General features: G+C 44.9%; 1 protein-coding gene across 1 annotated transcript; it reads left to right on the plus strand.

The window, feature by feature from the left end:
• Positions 1-19,550: 19,550 nt before the first annotated feature.
• LOC123443447 (gamma-gliadin-like) lies at positions 19,551-20,997 on the plus strand. The gene has a single exon (XM_045119849.1). The coding sequence runs from the start codon at positions 19,623-19,625 to the stop codon at positions 20,820-20,822; it is 1,200 nt and encodes a 399-aa protein (XP_044975784.1). The 5' UTR covers positions 19,551-19,622; the 3' UTR covers positions 20,823-20,997.
• Positions 20,998-25,981: the final 4,984 nt, after the last annotated feature.

Below are 25,981 nucleotides of genomic sequence, written 5' to 3' on the forward strand. Positions count from 1 at the left end.
CCCATTAAGAATAAATACGTATCCGGTTTGCGACTTAGAGTCGTCCGGATCTGTGTCAAAGCTTGCATCGACGTAACCTTTTACGGCGAGCTCTTCGTCACCTCCATACATGAGAAACATCTCCTTAGTCCTTTTCAGGTACTTCAGGATATTCTTGACCACTGTCCAGTGATCCACTCCTGGATTACTCTGGAACCTACCTGCCATACTTATGGCCAGTCTAACATCCGGTCAAGTGCACAGCATTGCATACATGATAGAACCTATGGCTGAAGCATAGGGGACGGAGCGCATATGCTCTCTATCTTCATCAGTTGCTGGGCACTGAGTCTTACTCAATCTCGTACCTTGTAGAACTGGCAAGAACCCTTTCTTGGACTGTTCCATTTTGAACTTCTTCAAAACTTTATCAAGGTATGTGCTTTGTGAAAGTCCTATCAGGCGTTTTGATCTATCCCTATAGATCTTAATGCCTAGAATGTAAGCAGCTTCTCCTAGGTCCTTCATAGAGAAACTATTATTCAAGTAATCTTTTACGCTCTCTAAAAACTCCACGTTGTTTCCAATCAGCAATATGTCATCCACATATAATATTAGAAACGCCACAGAGCTCCCACTCACTTTCTTGTAAATACAAGATTCTCCAACCACTTGTATAAACCCAAATGCTTTGATCACCTCATCAAAGCGTTTGTTCCAACTCCGAGATGCTTGCACCAGTCCATAAATGGATCGCTGGAGCTTGCACACCTTGTTAGCATTCTTAGGATCTACAAAACCTTCGGGTTGTATCATATACAACTCTTCCTTAAGGAAACCGTTAAGGAACGCCGTTTTGACATCCATCTGCTAGACTTCATAATCGAAAAATGCAGCTATTGCTAACATGATTCTAACGGACTTAAGCATCGCTACGGGTGAGAAAGTCTCATCGTAGTCAACTCCTTGAACTTGTGAAAAACCCTTTGCCACAAGTCGAGCTTTATAAACGGTCACATTACCGTCAGCGTCCGTCTTCCTCTTAAAGATCCATTTGTTCTGAATAGCCTTGCGGCCCTCAGGTAGTACCTCCAAAGTCCACACTTTGTTCTCATACATGGATCCTATCTCGGACTTCATGGCTTCTAGCCATTTGTTGGAATCTGGGCCCACCATTGCTTCTTCATAATTTGCAGGCTCATTGTTGTCTAACAACATGATTGATAAGACGGGATTCCCGTACCACTCTGGAGCAGCACGTGGTCTCGTCGACCTGCGTGGTTCGACAGAAACATGAACTGGAGTTTCATGATCATCATCAGTAACTTCCTCCTCAACCGGCGTCGCAATGACAGAGGTTTCCCCTTGCCCTACGCCACCATCCAGAGGGATGAGAGGTTCGACAACCTCGTCAAGTTCTATCTTCCTCCCACTCAATTCTCTCGAGAGAAACTCCTTCTCGAGAAAAGCTCCATTTTTAGCAACAAACACTTTGCCCTCGGATTTGAGATAGAAGGTGTACCCAACTGTCTCTTTTGGGTAACCTATGAAGACGCACCTTTCCGCTTTGGGTTCCAGCTTTTCAGGTTGAAGCTTTTTGACATAAGCATCACATCCCCAAACTTTAAGAAACGACAACTTTGGTCTTTTGCCATACCACAGCTCGTATGGTGTCATCTCAACTGATTTTGATGGTGCCCTATTTAAAGTGAATGCAGCTGTTTCTAATGCACAGCCCCAAAAAGATAACGGCAAATCAGTAAGAGACATCATAGATCGCACCATCTCTAATAGAGTACGATTACGACGTTCGGACACACCATTACGCTGTGGTGTTCCAGGCGGTGTTAACTGTGAAACAATTCCACATTGTCTTAAGTGAGCACCAAACTCGAAACTCAGATATTCACCCCCACGATCAGACCGTAGGAACTTGATCTTCTTGTTACGATGATTTTCCACTTCACTCTGAAATTGCTTGAACATTTCAAATGTCTCAGACTTGTGCTTCATCAAGTAGACATAACCATATCTACTTAAATCGTCAGTGAAGGTGAGAAAATAACGATATCCGCCGCGTGCCTCCACGCTCATCGGACCACACACATCGGTATGTATGATTTCCAACAAGTCACTTGCACGCTCCATTGTTCCTGAGAACGGAGTTTTAGTCATCTTGCCCATGAGGCATGGTTCGCACGTGTCAAGTGAATCAAAGTCAAGTGACTCCAAAAGTCCATCAGCATGGAGTTTCTTCATGCGCTTTATACCAATATGACCTAAGCGGCAGTGCCACAAAAATATGGCGCTATCATTGTTAACTCTAACTCTTTTGGTCTCAATGTTATGTATATGCGTATCGTTATCAAGATTCAATATGAACAATCCTCTCACATTCGGTTCATGACCATAAAAGATGTTACTCATAGAAATAGAACAACCATTATTCTCTGACTTAAAAGAGTAACCGTCTCGCAATAAATAAGATCCAGATATAATGGTCATGCTCAACGCAGGCACTAAATAACAATGATTTAAGTTCATCACTAATCCTGACGGTAACTGAAGTGACACTGTGCCGACGGCGATTGCATCAACCTTGGAACCATTTCCTACGCGCATCGTCACTTCATCTTTCGCCAGCCTTCGCCTATTCCGCAGTTCCTGTTTCGAGTTGCAAATATGAGCAACAGAACCGGTATCGAATACCCAGGCACTACTACGAGAGCCGGTTAAGTACACATCAATAACATGTATATCAAATATACCTGATTTTTCTTTGCCCGCCTTCTTATCTGCCACATACTTGGGGCAATTGCGCTTCCAGTGACCCATACCCTTGCAATAGAAACACTCCGTTTCAGGCTTAGGTCCAGCTTTGGGTTTCTTCGTCGAATTGGCAACAGGCTTGCCGCTCTTTTTCGAATTGCCCTTCTTGCCTTTGCCGTTTCTCTTGAAACTAGTGGTCTTGCTCACCATCAACACTTGATGCTCTTTACGGAGTTCAGACTCTGCGACTTTTAGCATCGCAAACAACTCGCCGGGAGACTTGTTCATCCCTTGCATGTTGTAGTTCAACACAAAGACTTTATAGCTTGGCAGCAGTGATTGAAGGATTCTGTCAGTGAGAGCCTCTTGCGGGAGTTCAATCCCTAGCTCAGCTAGACGGTTTGAGTACACAGACATTTTGAGCACATGTTCACTGACAAACGAGTTTTCCTCCATCTTGCAAGCATAGAATTTATCGGAGGTCTCATACCTCTCGATCCGGGCGTTCTTCTGAAAGATAAACTTCAACTCCTGGAACATCTCAAATGCTCCATGACGCTCAAAGCGACGTTGAAGTCCCGGTTCTAAGCCATACAAGACTGCACATTGAACTATTGAGTAGTCCTCCTTACGCGCTAACCAAGCGTTCTTAACATCCTGATCAGCCGTAGCGGGTGGTTCATCTCCTAAGCAGCATTAAGAACATAATCCTTCTTCCCAGCTTGTAAGATTAGCTTAAGATTACGAGCCCAGTCTACAAAGTTGCTTCCATCATCTTTCAACTTTAGCTTTCTCTAGGAACGTATTAAAATTCAGGATGACAGTCGCGTGAGCCATGATCTACAACACAAATATATTCAAAGTGGACTTAGACTATGTTCAAGATAATTAGAGTTTAACTTAATCAAATTATTCGCTAAACTCCCACTCAAAAAGTACATCTCTCTAGTCATTTGAGTGGTTCATGATCCACTTACACTAGCTCAAGTCCGATCATCACGTGAGTTGAGTATAGTTTCAGTGGTAAGCATCCCTATGCTAATCATATCATCTATATGATTCATGATCGACCTTTCGGTCTCGTGTGTTCCGAGGCCATGTCTGCACATGCTAGGCTCGTCAAGCTTAACCCGAGTGTTCCGCGTGTGCAACTGTTTTGCACCCGTTGTATGTGAGCGTTGAGTCTATCACACCCGATCATCACGTGGTGTCTCGAAACGACGAACTGTAGCAACGGTGCACAGTCGGGGAGAACACAATTTCGTCTTGAAATTTTAGTGAGAGATCACCTCATAATGCTACCAACGTTCTAAGCAAAATAAGGTGCATAAAAGGATTAACATCACATGCAATTCATAAGTGACATGATATGGCCATCATCACGTGCTTCTTGATCTCCATCACCAAAGCACCGGCACGATCTTCTTGTCACCGGCGCCACGCCAGGATCTCCATCAACGTGTTGCCATCGGGGTTGTCGTGCTACTCATGCTATTACTACTAAAGCTACATCCTAGCAAAATAGTAAACGCATCTGCAAGCACAAACGTTAGTATAAAGACAACCCTATGGCTCCTGCCGGTTGTCGTACCATCGACGTGCAAGTCGATATTTCTATTACAACATGATCATCTCATACATCCAATATATCACATCACATCATTGGCCATATCACATCACAAGCATACCCTGCAAAAACAAGTTAGACGTCCTCTAATTTTGTTGTTGCATGTTTTACGTGGTGACCATGGGTATCTAGTAGGATCGCATCTTACTTATGCAAACACCACAACGGAGATATATGAGTTGCTATTTAACCTCATCCAAGGACCTCCTCGGTCAAATCCGATTCAACTAAAGTTGGAGAAACTGACACTTGCCAGTCATCTTTGAGCAACGGAGTTACTCGTAACGATGAAACCAGTCTCTCGTAAGCGTACGAGTAATGTCGGTCCAAGCCGCTTCAATCCAACAATACCGCAGAATCAAGAAAATACTAAGGAGGGCAGCAAAACGCACATCACCGCCCACAAAACCTTTTGTGTTCTACTCGAGAAGACATCTACGCATGAACCTAGCTCATGATGCCACTGTCGGGGAACGTCGCATGGGAAACAAAAATTTTCCTACGCGCACGAAGACCTATCATGGTGATGCCCATCTACGAGAGGGGATGAGTGATCTACGTACCCTTGTAGACCGTACAGTAGAAGCGTTAGAGAACACGGTTGATGTAGTGGAACGTCCTCACGTCCCTCGATCCGCCCCGCGAACAATCCCGCGATCAGTCCCACGATCTAGTACCGAACGGACGGCACCTCCGTGTTCAGCACACGTACAGCTCGACGATGATCTCGGCCTTCTTGATCCAGCAAGAGAGACGGAGAGGTAGAAGAGTTCTCCGGCAGCGTGACGGCGCTCCAGAGTTTGGTGATGACCTTGTCTCAGCAGGGCTCCGTCCGAGCTCCGCAGAAACGCAATCTAGAGGAAAAACCGTGGAGGTATGTGGTCGGGCTGCCGTGGAAAAGTCGTCTCAAATCAGCCCTAAAACCTCCGTATATATAGGTGGGAGGGAGGGGACCTTGCCTTGGGGCTCAAGGAGCCCCAAGGGGGTCGGCCGAGCCAAAGGGGGGAGGACTCCCCCCCCCCCCCAAACCGAGTTGGACTTGGTTTGGTGGGACGGAGTCCCCCTTCCTTCCCACCTCCTCCTTTTTTTTCTTTCTCTCTTGATTTTCTTCTCCTTGGCGCATAGAGCCTTTTGGGCTGTCCCACCAGCCCACTAAGGGCTGGTGTGCCACCCTCAAGGCCTATGGGCTTCCCCGGGGTGGGTTGCCCCCCCCCCCCGGTGAACTCCCGGAACCCATTCGTCATTCCCGGTACATTCCCGGTAACTCCGAAAACCTTCCGGTAATCAAATGAGGTCATCCTATATATCAATCTTCGTTTCCGGACCATTCCGGAAACCCTCATGACGTCCGTGATCTAATCCGGGACTCCGAACAACAATCGGTAACCAACCATATAACTCAAATACGCATAAAGCAACGTCGAACCTTAAGTGTGCAGACCCTGCGGGTTCGAGAACTATGTAGACATGACCCAAGAGACTCCTCGGTCAATATCCAATAGCGGGACCTGGATTCCCATATTGGATCCTACATATTCTACGAAGATCTTATCGTTTGAACCTCAGTGCCAAGGATTCATATAATCCCGTATGTCATTCCCTTTGTCCTTCGGTATGTTACTTGCCCGAGATTCGATCGTCAGTATCCGCATACCTATTTCAATCTCGTTTACCGGCAAGTGTCTTTTACTCATTCCGTAATACAAGATCCCGCAACTTACACTAAGCTGCATTGCTTGCAAGGCTTGTGTGTGATGTTGTATTACCGAGTGGGCCCCGAGATACCTCTCCGTCACACGGAGTGACAAATCCCAGTCTTGATCCATACTAACTCAACTAACACCTTCGGAGATACCTGTAGAGCATCTTTATAGTCACCCAGTTACGTTGCAACGTTTGATAGACACAAAGCATTCCTCCGGTGTCCGTGAGTTATATGATCTCATGGTCATAGGAACAAATACTTGACACGCAGAAAACAGTACCAACAAAATGACACGATCAACATGCTACGTCTATTAGTATGGGTCTAGTCCATCAAATGATTCTCCTAATGATGTGATCCCATTATCAAGTGACAACACTTGCCTATGGCCAGGAAACCTTGACCATCTTTGATCAACGAGCTAGTCAATTAGAGGCTTACTAGGGACAGTGTTTTGTCTATGTATCCACACAAGTATTGTGTTTCCAATCAATACAATTATAGCATGGATAATAAACGATTATCATGAACTAAGAAATATAATAATAACTAATTTATTATTGCCTCTAGGGCATATTTCCAACAATTAAGGCATCCTTTTGATAGATAAATGGAACAAATCATTACCACATGGTGAATACATGAATTCCTCAAACTACGGCAATCACCAGAAAGAATCCCAATTATTGTCACCTTGGGGTATGCGGATCAAGACACATAATAGGTGCATACAACTTGCAAGATAGGATCTTAACCACTCTTATATTCATGAAAACATAATAGGTTCAGATCTCAAATCATGGCACTCGGGGCTTAGTGACAAGCATTAAGCATAGCAAAGTCATAGCAACATAAATCTCATAACATAGTGGATACTAGGGATCAAGCCCTATCAAATTAACTCGATTACATGATCAATTCCATCCACACCCATCACAGACCAGAAAGCCTACAAAGGAATTACTCACTCCCGATGGTGAGCATCATGGAATGGTTAATGTATAAGGGTTGGTGATGAAGACTGCGATGAATTGCCCTCTCTGGAGCCCTAAACAGACTACACATCAGCCCTCCGGAAGAGGAACAGGAGGTGGCCACGACTCCGTCTTGTAGATCGCAATGAAAACTTCTCTTTGATTTTTCTCTGAATATGTTAACTTATATAATCGGAGATATGGTCGGGGAAGCCTCGTGGGTCCCACCAAGCAACAGGACGCATCCTAGGGGGCGGCCTCACCATGTTGCCTCGTGGCCACAGGGACCCCTCGGTGGGTCTTTGCTTCATAAATCATTAGAATTCCTAGTACAATTTCATAAAAAGTTCCGTCCAATTCCGAGAACTTTTATTCATGCACAAAAATAACACCAAGGTAGTTCTGCTGAAAACAACGTCAATTCGGGTTCATTCAAATCATGAAAAATAGAATCCAAAACAAGAATAAAAGTGTTTGGAAAAGTAGATACATTGGAGATGTATCAGCCATCGACAAGCAGGAACACCCCTAGACTGTCATTATGGTTTGAAAATTGTTACATGATGCGGACGGCTAGGCTGAGGCATTGCATATGTAGGCTGAAGATAGTTCAGATCTGAAATGATGGCCCTCGGGCCCTAATAGCGAGCATTAAGCATGCCAAGGTCATAGCAATATCAATCTGAGAACATTGTGGATACTAGGGATCAAGCCGTGTCAAAGTAACTCGATTACATGACAAATAGCATCCAATCCCATCAACGTCCAGCAAGCATACAATGGAATTACTCACTCCCTGTGGTAAGCATCATGACGGAGTTAATGGAGAAGAGTTGGTTATGACGAGGCAACGAATCTCCCTCTCCGGAGCCCCAAACGGACTCCAGATTATCCCTCTCGAGGAAGAACATGAGGTGGCAGCGGCTCCGTCTCGTAGAACACAATCAAAACTCCTCTCCTACCTTTTCTTCGGAAATAGGAATTTGTAGGGTCTGAATTAGGGTATGCGGAGCCACGAGGTGGTCACAAGCCAAGATGGCGAGCCCAGGGGTGTGGTCGCGCCCTTTTTGCTTGGCACCAATAGGTGCCCCCCCCCCTCTCATTGGCGATCGCTCAAAAAATTTCTATATATTTTATAAAAAATCTCCAAAAAGTTTCGCTCGATTCAAGAACTTTTATTTCTACACAAGAATAACACCATGGTAGTTCAGTTGAAAACATCGTCGGTCCGGATTAGTTTATTTCAAATTATGCAAATTAAATTTCAAAACAAGAGAAAAATTATTTGAAAAAGTAGATACGTTGGTGACCTATCAGCGGGCCTGGGGAGGATAAAGGGATCACTCTACAAGAGTCCCTTGAGTGTCTGCGATGACGCAAACCCAACCTAAATTTGGGCCGAAAAGGACCAAGTAGACAAGAAACTGGCATCCGTCATTTTGCGTTGGTGCGTTGGGCCGTGTTATATCTCTACATGGACCCAAACGAACGTAAATAGACGAGTGACATCCTTGAACTGGATTGATCTCAACGTTTTCAGATAGCTATTTTGATTGCTTTGTCTTTTTGCAATGGAATCACACAATAAATATATCACTTTATGTTTGTAAAGAGCAAATTATAGCGGTAGGTCATTTTGCAACTTTAACTCAGGACAACACATGTGGTACGAAAAAGTAAATTAACAGGGTCATTGTTGATGCCAAGTTATTTGGACCTTATTTATAATATCTGACATGTAATCTCCCCGGTCGTGTGGTTAGGTAGCAAACTATGCATACCTTTGGCCTTTTATGCACTACTCTAGATAGTATCCGTAATTTTTCGACCAGATGCTAGTCATTTGAGTTCTCCTAAACATAAGCAAGCTTTAGATTAGATTTTCATGAATACTGTGAGTACTATAGCTTGTAGCATGTCAATGCACACAATCTTGTTGTAGTATATATCGAAGGTGTCTGTGGCACACTTGGAAACTGGTGGGGGCGATCATGGGGCTCCCCTAGCAGATGCTACCCACTCAAAGCCAGTGATAGAGGGAACCAAGGTGCATAAAAAGGCTTGTCCAAATTTCGCTTGCGGTCATTTTTTTTTGAGCTAGCAAGCACCGGTACAACATGCAACTCATGGGCATTGACCATTTAAGGAGTTATTAGTGGTGCATGGGCATGAGGATTTCGTGGAAGGGGAAGATCAGGAGGGGGAAGTGTTGGGGAACGTCGCATCGGAAACAAAAAATTTCCTACGCGCACGAAGACCTATCATGGTGATGCCCATCTACGAGAGGGGATGAGTGATCTACGTACCCTTGTAGACCGTACAGCAGAAGCGTTAGAGAACACGGTTGATGTAGTGGAACGTCCTCACGTCCCTCGATCCGCCCCGCGAACAATCCCGCGATCAATCCCACGATCTAGTACCGAACGGACGGCACCTCCGCGTTCAGCACACGTACAGCTCGACGATGATCTCGGCCTTCTTGATCCAGCAAGAGAGACGGAGAGGTAGAAGAGTTCTCCGGCAGCGTGACGGCGCTCCGGAGTTTGGTGATGACCTTGTCTCAGCAGGGCTCCGTCCGAGCTCCGCACAAACGCGATCTAGAGGAAAAACCGTGGAGGTATGTGGTCGGGCTGCCGTGGAAAAGTCGTCTCAAATCAGCCCTAAAACCTCCGTATATATAGGTGGGAGGGAGGGGACCTTGCCTTGGGGCTCAAGGAGCCCCAAGGGGGTCGGCCGAGCCAAAGGGGGGAGGACTCCCCCCCCAAACCGAGTTGGACTTGGTTTGGTGGGAGGGAGTCCCCCTTCCTTCCCACCTCCTCCTTTTTTTTCTTTCTCTCTTGATTTTCTTCTCCTTGGTGCATAGAGCCTTTTGGGACCATACACTAAGGGCTGGTGTGCCACCTTCAAGGCCTATGGGCTTCCCCGGGGTGGGTTGCCCCCCCCCCCCGGTGAACTCCCGGAACCCATTCGTCATTCCCGGTACATTCCTGGTAACTCCGAAAACCTTCCGGTAATCAAATGAGGTCATCCTATATATCAATCTTCGTTTTCGGACCATTCCGGAAACCCTCATGACGTCTATGATCTCATCCGGGACTCCGAACAACATTCGGTAACCAACCATATAACTCAAATACGCATAAAACAACGTCGAACCTTAAGTGTGCAGACCCTGCGGGTTCGAGAACTATGTAGACATGACCCAAGAGACTCCTCGGTCAATATCCAATAGCGGGACCTGGATGCCCATATTGGATCCTACATATTCTACGAAGATCTTATCGTTTGAACCTCAGTGCCAAGGATTCATATAATCCCGTATGTCATTCCCTTTGTCCTTCGGTATGTTACTTGCCCGAGATTCGATCGTCAGTATCCGCATACCTATTTCAATCTCGTTTACCGGCAAGTCTATTTTACCCGTTCCGTAATACAAGATCCCGCAACATACACTAAGTTGCATTGCTTGCAAGGCTTGTGTGTGATGTTGTATTACCGAGTGGGCCCCGAGATACCTCTCCGTCACACGGAGTGACAAATCCCAGTCTTGATCCATACTAACTCAACTAACACCTTCGGAGATACCTGTAGAGCATCTTTATAGTCACCCAGTTACGTTGCGACGTTTGATACACACAAAGTATTCCTCCGGTGTCAGTGAGTTATATGATCTCATGGTCATAGGAATAAATACTTGACACGCAGAAAAAAGTAGCAACAAAATGACACGATCAACATGCTACGTCTATTAGTTTGGGTCTAGTCCATCACGTGATTCTCCTAATGACGTGATCCAGTTATCAAGCAACAACACCTTGTTCATAATCAGAAGACACTAACTATCTTTGATCAACTGGCTAGCCAACTAGAGGCTTGCTAGGGACGGTGTTTTGTCTATGTATCCACACATGTAAATGAGTCTTCATTCAATACAATTATAGCATGGATAATAAACGATTATCTTGATACAGGAATTATAATAATAACTATATTTATTATTGCCTCTAGGGCATAATTCCAACAGTCTCCCACTTGCACTAGAGTCAATAATCTAGCCCTCACATCACCATGTGAATTACATTGTAATAAATCTAACACCCATACAGTTCTGGTGTTGATCATGCTTTGGTTGTGGAAGAGGTTTAGTCAGCGGGTCTGCTACATTCAGATCCGCGTGCACTTTGCATATATTCACGTCCTCTCCCTCGACATAGTCGCGGATGAGGTTGAAGCGTCGTTTGATGTGTCTGGTCTTCTTGTGAAACCGTGGTTCCTTTGCTAAGGCAATGGCACCAGTGTTGTCACAGAACAAGGTTATTGGATTCAGTGCACTTGGCACCACTCCAAGATCCGTCATGAACTGCTTCATCCAGACACCCTCCTTAGCCGCCTCTGAGGCACCCATGTACTCCGCTTCACATGTAGAATCTGCTACGACGCTTTGCTTGGAACTGCACCAGCTTACTGCACCCCCATTAAGAATAAATACGTATCCGGTTTGTGACTTAGAGTCGTCCGGATCTGTGTCAAAGCTTGCATCGACGTAACCTTTTACGGCGAGCTCTTCGTCACCTCCATACACGAGAAACATCTCCTTAGTCCTTTTCAGGTACTTCAGGATATTCTTGACCGCTGTCCAGTGATCCACTCCTGGATTACTCTGGAGCCTACCTGCCATACTTATGGCCAGTCTAACATCCGGTCTAGTGCACAGCATTGCATACATGATAGAACCTATGGCTGAAGCATAGGGGACGGAGCGCATATGCTCTCTATCTTCATCAGTTGCTGGGCACTGAGTCTTACTCAATCTCGTACCTTGTAGAACTGGCAAGAACCCTTTCTTCGACTGTTCCATGTTGAACTTTTTCAAAACTTTATCAAGGTATGTGCTTTGTGAAAGTCCTATCAGGCGTTTTGATATATCCCTATAGATCTTAATGCCTAGAATGTAAGCAGCTTCTCCTAGGTCCTTCATAGAGAAACTTTTATTCAAGTAATCTTTTACGCTCTCTAAAAGCTCCACGTTGTTTCCAATCAGCAATATGTCATCCACATATAATATTAGAAACGCCACAGAGCTCCCACTCACTTTCTTGTAAATACAAGATTCTCCAACCACTTGTATAAACCCAAATGCTTTGATCACCTCATCAAAGCGTTTGTTCCAACTCCGAGATGCTTGCACCAGTCCATAAATGGATCGCTGGAGCTTGCACACCTTGTTAGCATTCTTAGGATCGACAAAACCTTTAGGTTGTATCATATACAACTCTTCCTTAAGGAAACCGTTAAGGAACGCCGTTTTGACATCCATCTGCCAGACTTCATAATCGAAAAATGCAGCTATTGCTAACATGATTCTGACGGACTTAAGCATCGCTACGGGTGAGAAAGTCTCATCGTAGTCAACTCCTTGAACTTGGGAAAAACCCTTTGCCACAAGTCGAGCTTTATAAACAGTCACCTTACCGTCAGCGTCCGTCTTCCTCTTAAAGATCCATTTGTTCTGAATAGCCTTGCGGCCCTTAGGTAGTACCTCCAAAGTCCACACTTTGTTCTCATACATGGATCCTATCTCGGACTTCATGGCTTCTAGCCATTTGTTGGAATCTGGGCCCACCATTGCTTCTTCATAATTTGCAGGCTCATTGTTGTCTAACAACATGATTGATTAGACGGGATTCCCGTACCACTCTGGAGCAGCACGTGGTCTCGTCGACCTGCGTGGTTCGACAGAAACATGAACTGGAGTTTCATGATCATCATCATTAACTTCCTCCTCAACCGGCGTCGCAATGACAGAGGTTTCCCCTTGCCCTGCGCCACCATCCAGAGGGATGAGAGGTTCGACAACCTCGTCAAGTTCTATCTTCCTCCCACTCAATTCTCTCGAGAGAAACTCCTTCTCGAGAAAAGCTTTGTTTTTAGCAACAAACACTTTGCCCTCGGATTTGAGATAGAAGGTGTACCCAACTGTCTCTTTTGGGTAACCTATGAAGACGCACCTTTCCGCTTTGGGTTCCAGCTTTTCAGGTTGAAGCTTTTTGACATAAGCATCACATCCCCAAACTTTAAGAAACGACAACTTTGGTCTTTTGCCATACCACAGCTCGTATGGTGTCATCTCAACTGATTTTGATGGTGCCCTATTTAAAGTGAATGCAGCTGATTCTAATGCACAGCCCCAAAAAGATAACGGCAAATCAGTAAGAGACATCATAGATCGCACCATCTCTAATAGAGTACGATTACGACGTTCGGACACACCATTACGCTGTGGTGTTCCAGGCGGTGTTAACAGTGAAACAATTCCACATTGTCTTAAGTGAGCACCAAACTCGAAACTCAGATATTCACCCCCACGATCAGACCGTAGGAACTTGATCTTCTTGTTACGATGATTTTCCACTTCACTCTGAAATTGCTTGAACATTTCAAATGTCTCAGACTTGTGCTTCATCAAGTAGACATAACCATATCTACTTAAATCGTCAGTGAAGGTGAGAAAATAACGATATCCGCCGCATGCCTCCACGCTCATCGGACCACACACATCGGTATGTATGATTTCCAACAAGTCACTTGCACGCTCCATTGTTCCTGAGAACGGAGTTTTAGTCATCTTGCCCATGAGGCATGGTTCGCACGTGTCAAGTGAATCAAAGTCAAGTGACTCCAAAAGTCCATCAGCATGGAGTTTCTTCATGCGCTTTATACCAATATGACCTAAGCGGCAGTGCCACAAAAATATGGCGCTATCATTGTTAACTCTAACTCTTTTGGTCTCAATGTTATGTATATGCGTATCGTTATCAAGATTCAATATGAACAATCCTCTCACATTCGGTTCATGACCATAAAAGATGTTACTCATAGAAATAGAACAACCATTATTCTCTGACTTAAAAGAGTAACCGTCTCGCAATAAACAAGATCCAGATATAATGTTCATGCTCAACGCAGGCACTAAATAACAATGATTTAAGTTCATCACTAATCCTGACGGTAACTGAAGTGACACTGTGCCGACGGCGATTGCATCAACCTTGGAACCATTTCCTACGCGCATCGTCACTTCATCTTTCGCCAGCCTTCGCCTATTCCGCAGTTCCTGTTTCGAGTTGCAAATATGAGCAAGAGAACCGGTATCGAATACCCAGGCACTACTACGAGAGCCGGTTAAGTACACATCAATAACATGTATATCAAATATACCTGATTTTTCTTTGCCCGCCTTCTTATCTGCCAGATACTTGGGGCAATTGCACTTCCAGTGACCCATACCCTTGCAATAGAAACACTCCGTTTCAGGCTTAGGTCCAGCTTTGGGTTTCTTCGTCGGATTGGCAAGAGGCTTGCCGCTCTTCTTCGAATTGCCCTTCTTGCCTTTGCCGTTTCTCTTGAAACTAGTGGTCTTGCTCACCATCAACACTTGGTGCTCTTTACGGAGTTCAGACTCTGCGACTTTCAGCATCACAAACAACTCGCCGGGAGACTTGTTCATCCCTTGCATGTTGTAGTTCAACACAAAGCCTTTATAGCTTGGCAGCAGTGATTGAAGGATTCTGTCAGTGATAGCCTCTTGCGGGAGTTCAATCCCTAGCTCAGCTAGACGGTTTGAGTACCCAGACATTTTGAGCACATGTTCACTGACAGACGAGTTTTCCTCCATCTTGCAAGCATAGACTTTATCGGAGGTCTCATACCTCTCGATTCGGGCGTTCTTCTGAAAGATAAACTTCAACTCCTGGAACATCTTAAATGCTCCATGATGCTCAAAGCGACGTTGAAGTCCCGGTTCTAAGCCATACAAGACTGCACATTGAACTATTGAGTAGTACTCCTTACGCGCTAACCAAGCGTTCTTAACATCCTGATCAGCCGTAGCGGGTGGTTCATCTCCTAACGCAGCATTAAGGACATAATCCTTCTTCCCAGCTTGTAAGATTAGCTTAAGATTACGAGCCCAGTCTACAAAGTTGCTTCCATCATCTTTCAACTTTAGCTTTCTCTAGGAACGTATTAAAATTCAGGATGACAGTCGCGTGAGCCATGATCTACAACACAAATATATTCAAAGTGGACTTAGACTATGTTCAAGATAATTAGAGTTTAACTTAATCAAATTATTCGCTAAACTCCCACTCAAAAAGTACATCTCGCTAGTCATTTGAGTGGTTCATGATCCACTTACACTAGCTCAAGTCCGATCATCACGTGAGTTGAGTATAGTTTCAGTGGTAAGCATCCCTATGCTAATCATATCATCTATATGATTCATGATCGACCTTTCGGTCTCATGTGTTCCGAGGCCATGTCTGCACATGCTAGGCTCGTCAAGCTTAACCCGAGTGTTCCGCGTGCGCAACTGTTTTGCACCCGTTGTATGTGAGCGTTGAGTCTATCACACCCGATCATCACGTGGTGTCTCGAAACGACGAACTGTAGCAACGGTGCACAGTCGGGGAGAACACAATTTCGTCTTGAAATTTTAGTGAGAGATCACCTCATAATGCTACCGTCATTCTAAGCAAAACAAGGTGCATAAAAGGATTAACATCACATGCAATTCATAAGTGACATGATATGACCATCATCACGTGCTTCTTGATCTCCATCACCAAAGCACCGGCACGATCTTCTTGTCACCGGCGCCACGCCATGATCTCGATCAACGTGTTGCCATCGGGGTTGTCGTGCTACTCATGCTATTACTACTAAAGCTACATCCTAGCAAAATAGTAAACGCATCTCCAAGCACAAACATTAGTATAAAGACAACCCTATGGCTCCTGCCGGTTGCCTTACCATCGACGTGCAAGTCGATATTTCTATTACAACATGATCATCTCATACATCCAATATATCACATCACATCATTGGCCATATCACATCCCAAGCATACCCTGCAAAAACAAGTTAGACGTCCTCTAATTTTGTTGTTGCATGTTTTACATGGTGACCATGGGTATCTAGTAGGATCGCATCTTACTTACTCAAACACCACAACGGAGATATATGAGTTGCTATTTAACCTCATCCAAGGACCTCCTCGGTCAAATCTGATTCAACTAAAGTTGGAGAAACTGACACTTGCCAGTCATCTTTGAGCAACGGAGTTACTCGTAACGATGAAACCAGTCTCTCGTAAGCGTACGAGTAATGTCGGTCCAAGCCGCTTCAATCCAACAATACCGCGGAATCAAGAAAAGACCAAGGAGGGCAGCAAAACGCACATCACCGCCCACAGAACCTTTTGTGTTCTACTCGAGAAGACATCTACGCATGAACCTAGCTCATGATGCCACTGTCGGGGAACGTCGCATGGGAAACAAAAAATTTCCTACGCGCACGAAGACCTATCATGGTGATGCCCATCTACGAGAGGGGATGAGTGATCTACGTACCCTTGTAGATCATACAGCAGAAGCGTTAGAGAACGCGGTTGATGTAGTGGAACGTCCTCACGTCCCTCGATCCGCCCCGCTAACAATCTCGCGATCAGTCCCACGATCTAGTACCGAACGGACGGCACCTCCGCGTTCAGCACACGTACAGCTCGACGATGATCTCGGCCTTCTTGATCCAGCAAGAGAGGCGGAGAGGTAGAAGAGTTCTCCGGCAGCATGACGGCGCTCCGGAGTTTGGTGATGACCTTGTCTCAGTAGGGCTCCGCCCGAGCTCCGCAGAAACGCGATCTAGAGGAAAAACCGTGGAGGTATGTGGTCGGGCTGCCGTGGAAAAGTCGTCTCAAATCAGCCCTAAAACCTCTGTATATATAGGTGGGAGGGAGGGGACCTTGCCTTGGGGCTCAAGGAGCCCCAAGGGGGTCGGCCGAGCCAAAGGGGGGAGAACTCCCCCCCCCCCCAAACCGAGTTGGACTTGGTTTGGTGGGAGGGAGTCCCCCTTCCTTCCCACCTCCTCCTTTTTTTTTCTTTCTCTCTTGATTTTCTTCTCCTTGGCGCATAGAGCCTTTTGGGCTGTCCCACCAGCCCACTAAGGGCTGGTGTGCCACCCTCAAGGCCTATGGGCTTCCCCGGGGTGGGTTCCCCCCCCCCCCCCGGTGAACTCCCGGAACCCATTCGTCATTCCCGGTACATTCCCGGTAACTCCGAAAACCTTCCGGTAATCAAATGAGGTCATCCTATATATCAATCTTCGTTTCCGGACCATTCCGGAAACCCTCGTGACGTCCGTGATCTCATCCGGGACTCCGAACAACATTCGGTAACCAACCATATAACTCAAATACGCATAAAGCAACGTCGAACCATAAGTGTGCAGACCCTGCGGGTTCGAGAACTATGTAGACATGACCCAAGAGACTCCTCGGTCAATATCCAATAGCGGGACCTGGATGCCCATATTGGATCCTACATATTCTACGAAGATCTTATCGTTTGAACCTCAGTGCCAAGGATTCATATAATCCCGTATGTCATTCCCTTTGTCCTTCGGTATGTTACTTGCCCGAGATTCGATCGTCAGTATCCGCATACCTATTTCAATCTCGTTTACCGGCAAGTCTCTTTTACTCGTTCCGTAATACAAGATCCCGCAACTTACACTAAGCTGCATTGCTTGCAAGGCTTGTGTGTGATGTTGTATTACCGAGTGGGCCCCGAGATACCTCTCCGTCACACGGAGTGACAAATCCCAGTCTTGATCCATACTAACTCAACTAACACCTTCGGAGATACCTGTAGAGCATCTTTATAGTCACCCAGTTACGTTGCGACGTTTGATACACACAAAGTATTCCTCCGGTGTCAGTGAGTTATATGATCTCATGGTCATAGGAATAAATACTTGACACGCAGAAAACAGTAGCAACAAAATGACACGATCAACATGCTACGTCTATTAGTTTGGGTCTAGTCCATCACGTGATTCTCCTAATGACGTGATCCAGTTATCAAGCAACAACACCTTGTTCATAATCAGAAGACACTGACTATCTTTGATCAACTGGCTAGCCAACTAGAGGCTTGCTAGGGACGGTGTTTTGTCTATGTATCCACACATGTAAATCAGTCTTCATTCAATACAATTATAGCATGGATAATAAACGTTTATCTTGATATAGGAATTATAATAATAACTATATTTATTATTGCCTCTAGGGCATAATTCCAACAGGAAGTACTAGTTGATGTTTACCTGGAGGAAGAAGATGCATTGACAAGCCGGACCACGCCTAGACCGTCATTATACTCCGATAATCATTACATCATGCGGACGGGCTAGGGTGAGGCAGTGCACATGTAGGGTAAAGATGGTTGTCAAGGATGGTGCGGTTGCAGTGCTTGAATAAGTTGGAAGAGCGGGATACGGGGCAGTGCATGACGGTGGGGTGAGGTTGACGACGCATGGTGTCGTTGTATGGGGGAGGCATGCTAGCAGCCATGGGGTGTAGGAAGCGGTGGTGCTCAATGGAACGAGATGGCGGCAATGCTTCATCCTAGGAGAGGTGAGATGATGGTGAGTGATTAGACGTGGAATATTAGGGATGCAAATTTGAAGCCTTGAGGATATCATCTGACTCTACAAATTTTAACCAAATAAATTATATTTCAAATATGATGTGCATTCAGAAAATATAGTTTATTCAGTTAAACTTAAGAGGGTCGGAGGGTGCGCTCAAGGATCCAAATTTGCAAGCGTATGGATAGTGACAGGTTCAGTTTGATTCTTGCATTTTTATGCACCATGAGGGACAGTTCGCCTCTGTAACTATTTTAATGCCGGTTCGGGGACCCGACATTAGGCCCTATAGGGTGCTACTTCAACAAAAAAATATTTTATTACTAGTAGTTAGTAACAAATATAGTTCTATACCCTATATATTCTCATTTCATTTTCATTTTTCCTACCTACTTTTGTTTCAGTTGCATCTGAATTTGTTCTTGCCTTTCAGTTCTGCAGAGCATGCACGGTAATATGATGTGTCTTAGAGAAAATTCCACGTCACAACCCTCAACTTACCACTTGGATTATATGATTATTCGAAAAGTCAAGTATGATTATCCATCGTATAATCATATTAGGCAAGAAAAATACAAAGTTACTTTAGAGAAAAAAGTGTCTCAAACAATCTTCTCATTTATATAGTGTTATGTCAAACGAACACACATAAGCTTACAAACTTAATCCCACTCAAGCTATGCCTATCTGGATATGACTACATAAAGTAGAGCATCACAAACTAAATTCCAAAAAGAGGCAAAATCTGGATTAATGTGTGTAGTGTAAAGTGAAAAAATGAGTCATCATTCATTATCGAGCATGCCTTACAACGAGATGATGTGTGCAACAAAAAGCAACTATGATGAGCAATCCAAAATCACACAAGTAAAGTAGTACTACCAAATACAACATACCAAACGATTAGTTGGATAATCTTAGGAGTACTTTTTCAAAAAGAAAGGGCAAGGATGAAATTATACCATACCATGACAGCTATAAATAAACATGCACCATCATGGTTGCCCTCCATCATCCAAACTGCACACAACAAGATCAGAAACATCAATTCCAAGAAAGGAATAGTAACCATAAATCCAACATGAAGACCTTCCTCACCTTTGTCCTCCTTGCCATGGTGATGAGCATCGTCACTACCGCTAGGCAACTAAACCCTAGCAGCCAAGAGTTGCAATCACCACAACAATCATATCTGCAGCAGCCATATCCACAAAACCCATATCTACCGCAACAACCATTTCCAGTGCAGCAACCGTTTCCCACACCCCAACAATATTTCCCCTATCTACCAGAGGAATTGTTTCCCCAATATCAAATACCAACCCCCCTACAACCACAACAACCATTCCCCCAACAACCACAACAACCTCTTCCTCGGCCCCAACAACCATTCCCCTGGCAACCACAACAACCATTTCCCCAGCCCCAAGAACCAATTCCCCTGCAACCACAACAACCATTCCCACAGCAACCACAACAAATAATTCTCGAGCAACCACAACAACCATTCCCCCAGCAACCACAACAACCTTTTCCTCAGCCCCAACAACCATTCCCCTCGCAACCACAACAACCATTTCCCCAGCCCCAGCAACCAATTCCCTACCAACCACAACAACCATTCAACCAGCAACCACAACAAATAATACCCCAGCAACCACAACAACCATTCCCCCAGCAACCACAACAACCTTTTCCTCAGCCCCAACAACCATTCCCCTGGCAACCACAACCACCATTTCCCCAGCCTCAACAACCATTTCCCCTGCAACCACAACAACCATTCCCCTGGCAACCACAACAACCATTTCCGCAGCCCCAACAACCAATTGCGCACCAACCACAACAACCATTCTCGTTCTCGCAGCAACCACAACAACCATTCCCTCTGCAACCGCAACAACCATTCCCCCAACAACCACAACAACCATTTCCCCAACAACCACAACAAATAATTTTCCAGCAACCCCAACAATCATACCCTGTGCAACCTCAACAGCCATTTCCTCAACCCCAACCAGTCCCCCAGCAGCGACCCCAACAAGCATCCCCCCTACAACCGCAACAACCATTTCCCCAGGGATCAGAACAAATAATTCCCCAACAACCATTCCCTCTGCAACCACAACCATTCCCCCAACAACCACAACAACCATTTCCCCAGCCCCAACAACCATTCCGCCAACAAGTAGAACTAATAATTCCCCAGCAACCTCAACAACCATTCCCTCTGCAGCCACACCAACCATATACACAACAAACCATCTGGAGTATGGTCTAGTCATCAGGGGCCTATGAAGCGACAAGTTGTAATACTAAATGGGTGGATCATCATCCTTTAGTCAACGGAGTGTTTAATGTAATGATGATAAATAAAGTGATGTGCACCATCATGTGTAACCCCGACCTATACTAGTTCAAATGAGAATAAAAGACAAAGAAAGTTCTTGTCACAAGGACAGTGCTGGTAATTATTAAATTCGTGCCATATTTAGATTTTCATCCCTAACTACAATTTGAGTGATATCCATTATCTTCCTATTTATGATGTGAAGTCCTATGAGCCTAACATAATTAATGGTTGATAGCTTGGTTTGAATTGAATTATTAGCAAATAAGGAGTAAGGAATAATTGCAAATTATCCCTTCGATGTCTATCCATATGAATTGTGTGACCTTATCGTTTGTAATGATTCTAGATTGTACATATACATTTTTCTAATTGTTGAGCGACATATGAAGCAACATATGGTGACCGACCACTGGTCTCGGTGTAAATCTCAGTAGCTGCTTTATATCGAAGGGAGTGAGATGATGATGACTTCGTGTTGAATTTTGTAGTTATTTAAATGGTTTCTTTAATGGACCGGTTGCTCATATTATAAAATATGGGCTTGCGCCATATCGAGTTTTTGGAAATGGACAAGATGAAGGGATGATTGAATTTATGCCTTTTATTTCTCTTGCGCATGTAACTTGAGATTGAATATGGTGGCATTACAAGTTACTTACAGAAGTTACATAGACTAATTATGTCCACCTAGTATAGCTACCCAATGGTCGGAAGCTTTTATTAAAATTAGTGTTGGTCACACTAAAATTAATATATTATGGGTGTTGGATGTAGGATGTTTTTTAAAACTTCAATCTCCTTTATTCATTCATAAGAATCATCGCATTTTTACAACCATGGGGACAATTTCCTCAAGGGTAGACTGTAAGAAAAGATTAGGACGGGAATATATATCCAGTCTAGCCAATTCATGTACAAAGATGGTTGGTTTCCATATAACGGGGTTCATAAATTATATGAGTTGAAGTCTAAGGGCGTAAAATATCAGTCATCAAAAATAGCACTTGCAATGAACGACAAGCTCCCCTCTTTGATGGTAGAGATCACTTCTATATTATCCTGATTGATCTCAAATTTATTGCATCCGCTCATATGTGCAAGATTTAGACCAAACCTTCAGGATAGGGCCTCTACTATAAAAGCATTATAACTGGAATCAACCTTCTCATTTGTATCTGCAATGAATTTTACATTGTTACCCTTTATCACCGCTCCAAAAACACCCTGATATGAGTCAAGGATCAAACGATGCATCTATGTTGAGTTTCGCATGGTCTCTTTGGGACAGTGTCTGCTTCGCATTTTATGCAACTCTAGAAATTATGATAGCTATATAATCTTCAAAATGTATGCCAAATTTGTGAATGCATTTTTTGGGTTGTTGTATATTTAGCAATCTTCAACCACCAATCATGTACTGCTGCATGTATGAGACTATTCATGTTTTCTTTGAGGAAAGGAGACTAATCATGTTGCTTTAGAGAAAAACTTATGAATACAAATGAATAAACCAAGAAGTTTCTTGGTTGTCGAAGTAGATTCTGAGAAGGGCTATGTGCATTATTGGGAATAAGCTTGTAAGCCACAGCGAGGCAGCAAGGTACACGGGACTCGGGCGACCCTTGACGATGCAGCCATGGTGAAGAAACTGCTCGACACCGTGCCAGACCGGCTATACACAGCGGTGGCCGCCATCGAGAAGTTCTGCGACACTCATGCGTTCGTTCAGGTGCTCGGGCGGTTGAAAGCGTTCGAGGAGAGGAGGTAGCAACGCACACACGCCGGCGGCAAGCGGGCAGCTGATGCTCACGACAGCCCAATGGGAGGCGCGGCAGCGACAGAAGGACGACGGCTCCGACGACTACGGGGCATCGAGCACGTCTTCGGGCAGCTGGAAGAAGAGTCGCACGCGCAACTACAACTGCAGGCAGCGGGGCCACTTCGAGCGTGACTGTCCCAAACCGTGGTAGGTGCCGGCAGCGGAGCAGGCGTTGCAGGCAGATGTCGGCGACGACTTCGGCAGGCTGGGGCTCCTCTAGGCCGTAGCTTAGGGGGGTGTTGGAAAAACTTGTAAGCCATGACCAGGCCGGCTCGGGCGCGTGTGCGTGAGCGCGCCAGGCTGAATCGAGTGCGGCCATGGTAGGTGACTCGGGCGTGTCGGGTGCGTGCGTGCGTGTATGACTGCGTGTACGGGGAAGTCCTTGCGGATGCGGAGGGTGTGCGTGAGCATAGGTCTCCATCGCCGAGGCTTGACCTGTGTCCAGTGGCGGAGGCAGGGGTGCTCGCAAGGGTCGTGGCTCCCACTATGCTCTCACAAATACACCTATATGTAGTCCTAATCCTCCATTTGTCAAACACAATTAGCTAGGTTTAGGTGATTTGGGCCCCTCTACATATTTTGGCCCCTTCTATATTCAATTTCTGGCTCCGCCACTGCATGTGTCCGACTCGTGTGTGGGCATAATCTGAATTGTGTCCGACTAATGTACAGGCCACGTATGGGTTGCCTACGGGAGCCTCTTGCCGCGCGTCTCCTCGCACAGTGCCACGTGTCCGGCTGGGTCGGGGCGGCTGGAAAAATTCTCCTCCCAAATGAAAAAATTCCGTCGGGGCAACCCGAGGAGGCCGAAAAAATGCCTCTTGGGACACAGCGGGTGGAGTGATGGAAAGATATGGAAAGCGTAGGCCATGATGCGGTGATGAAAAGATATGGATGACATCAATCATGTAGTAGTTACACACTAGAGCAACACAAAACTAGCTCCAATTCATCAATATAATGTAGGCATGTATTCTATATATAGTCATACGTGCTTGCGATAAGAACTTGCATAATTTTTTGTCCTACCCTCTCATGGCAGCGGGGTCCTATTGGAAACCAAGGGATATTAAGGCATCCTTTTGATAGATAAATGGAACAAATCATAACCACATGGTGATACATGAATTCCACAAACTACGGCAATCACGAGAAAGAATCCCAATTATTGTCACCTTGGGGTATGCGGATCAAGACACATAATAGGTGCATACAACTTGCAAGATAGGATCTGAATCACTCTTATATTCATGAAAACATAATAGGTTCAGATCTGAAATCATGGCACTCAGGCCTTAGTGACAAGCATTAAGCATAGCAAAGTCATAGCAACATAAATCTCATAACATAGTGGATACTAGCGATCAAGCCCTATCAAATTAACTCGATTACATGATCATTTCCATCCACACCCATCACCGACCAGCAAGCCTACAAAGGAATTACTCACTCCCTGTGGTGAGCATCATGGAATTTTTAATGGATAAGGGTTGGTGATGATGACTGTGATGAATCCCCCTCTCTGGAGCCCTAAACAGACTACACATCAGCCCTCCGGAAGAGGAACAGGAGGTGGCCACGGCTCCGTCTCGTAGATCGCAATGAAAACTTCTCTTTGATTTTTCTCCGAATATGTTAACTTATAGAACCGGAGATATTGTCGGGGGAGCCTCGTGGGCCCCACCAAGCAACAGGGCGCAGCCTAGGGGGTGGCCTCACCATGTTGCCTCGTGGCCACAAGGACCCCTCGGTGGGTCTTTGCTTCATAAATCATTATAATTCCTAGTACAATTTCATAAAAACTTTCGTCCAATTCCGGTAGCTCTGCTGAAAACAGCGTCAGTTCAGGTTAGTTTCATTCAAATCATGAAAAATCGAGTCCAAAACAAGAGTAAAAGTGTTTGGAAAAGTCGATACATTGGAGATGTATCAACCATCGACAAGCAGGAACACCCCTAGACTGTCATTATGGTTTGATAATTGTTACGTGATGCGGACGGCTAGGCTGAGGCACTGCATATGTAGGGTGAAGATGGTTTAGATCTGAAATGATGGCCCTTGGGCCCTAATGGCAAGCATTAAGCATGCCAAGGTCATAGCAATATCAATCTGAGAACATTGTGGATACTAGGGATCAAGCCGCGTCAAAGTAACTCGATTACATGACAAATAGTATCCAATCCCATCAACGTCCAGCAAGCATACAAAGGAATTACTCACTCCCGATGGTGGGCATCATGACGGAGTTAATGGAGAAGAGTTGGTTATGACGAGGCGACGAATCTCCCTCTCTGGAGCCCCAAACGGACTCCAGATTATCCCTCTCTAGGAAGAACATGAGGTGGCAGCGGCTATGTCTCATACAACACAATCAAAACTCCTCTCCTACCTTTTCTTCAGAAATAGGAATTTGTACGATCTGAATTAGGGTATGCGGAGCCACGAGGTGGTCACAAGCCAAGATGGCGCATCCAGGGGTGTGGCCACACCCTGTTTGATGGGCACCAATAGGTGGCGCCCCTCTCATTGGCGCTCGCTCCAATATTTTCTATATATTTTATAAAAAATCTCCAAAAAGTTTTGCTCGATTCAAAGAACTTTTATTTCTACACAAGAACAACACCATGGTAGTTCAGTTGAAAACAGCATCGCTCCGGATTAGTTTATTTCAAATTATGCAAATTAAATTTCAAAACAAGAGAAAAATTATTTGAAAAAGTAGATACGTTGGTGACCTATCAGCAGGCCTGGGGAGCATAAAGGGAGCTCTCCACAAGAGTCCCTTGAGTGTTTGTGATGACGCAAACCCAGCCTAAATTTGGGCCGAAAAAAGGACCAAGCAGACAAGAAACTGGCATCCGTCATTTTGCGTTGGTGCGTTGGGTCGTGTTATATCTCCACACGGACCCAAACGAACGTAAATAGACGAGAGACATCCTTGAACTGGATTGATCTCAGCGTTTTCAGATAGCTATTTTGATTGCTTGTCTTTTTGCAATGGAATCACACAATAAATATATCACGTTATGTTTGTAAAGAGCAAATTATAGCGGTGGGTCATTTTGCAACTTTAACTCAGGACAACACATGTGGTACGAAGAAGTAAATTAACAGGGTCATTGTTGATGCCAAGTTATTTGGACCTTATTTATAATATCTGACATGTAATCTCCCCGGTCGTGTGGTTAGGTAGCAAACTATGCATACCTTTGGCCTTTTATGCACTACTCTAGATAGTATTCGGTAATTTTTAGACCAGATGCTATTC

Source organism: Hordeum vulgare, chromosome 1H (assembly GCF_904849725.1).
Source record: "Hordeum vulgare subsp. vulgare chromosome 1H, MorexV3_pseudomolecules_assembly, whole genome shotgun sequence".
Classification (NCBI taxonomy): Eukaryota; Viridiplantae; Streptophyta; class Magnoliopsida; order Poales; family Poaceae; genus Hordeum; species Hordeum vulgare.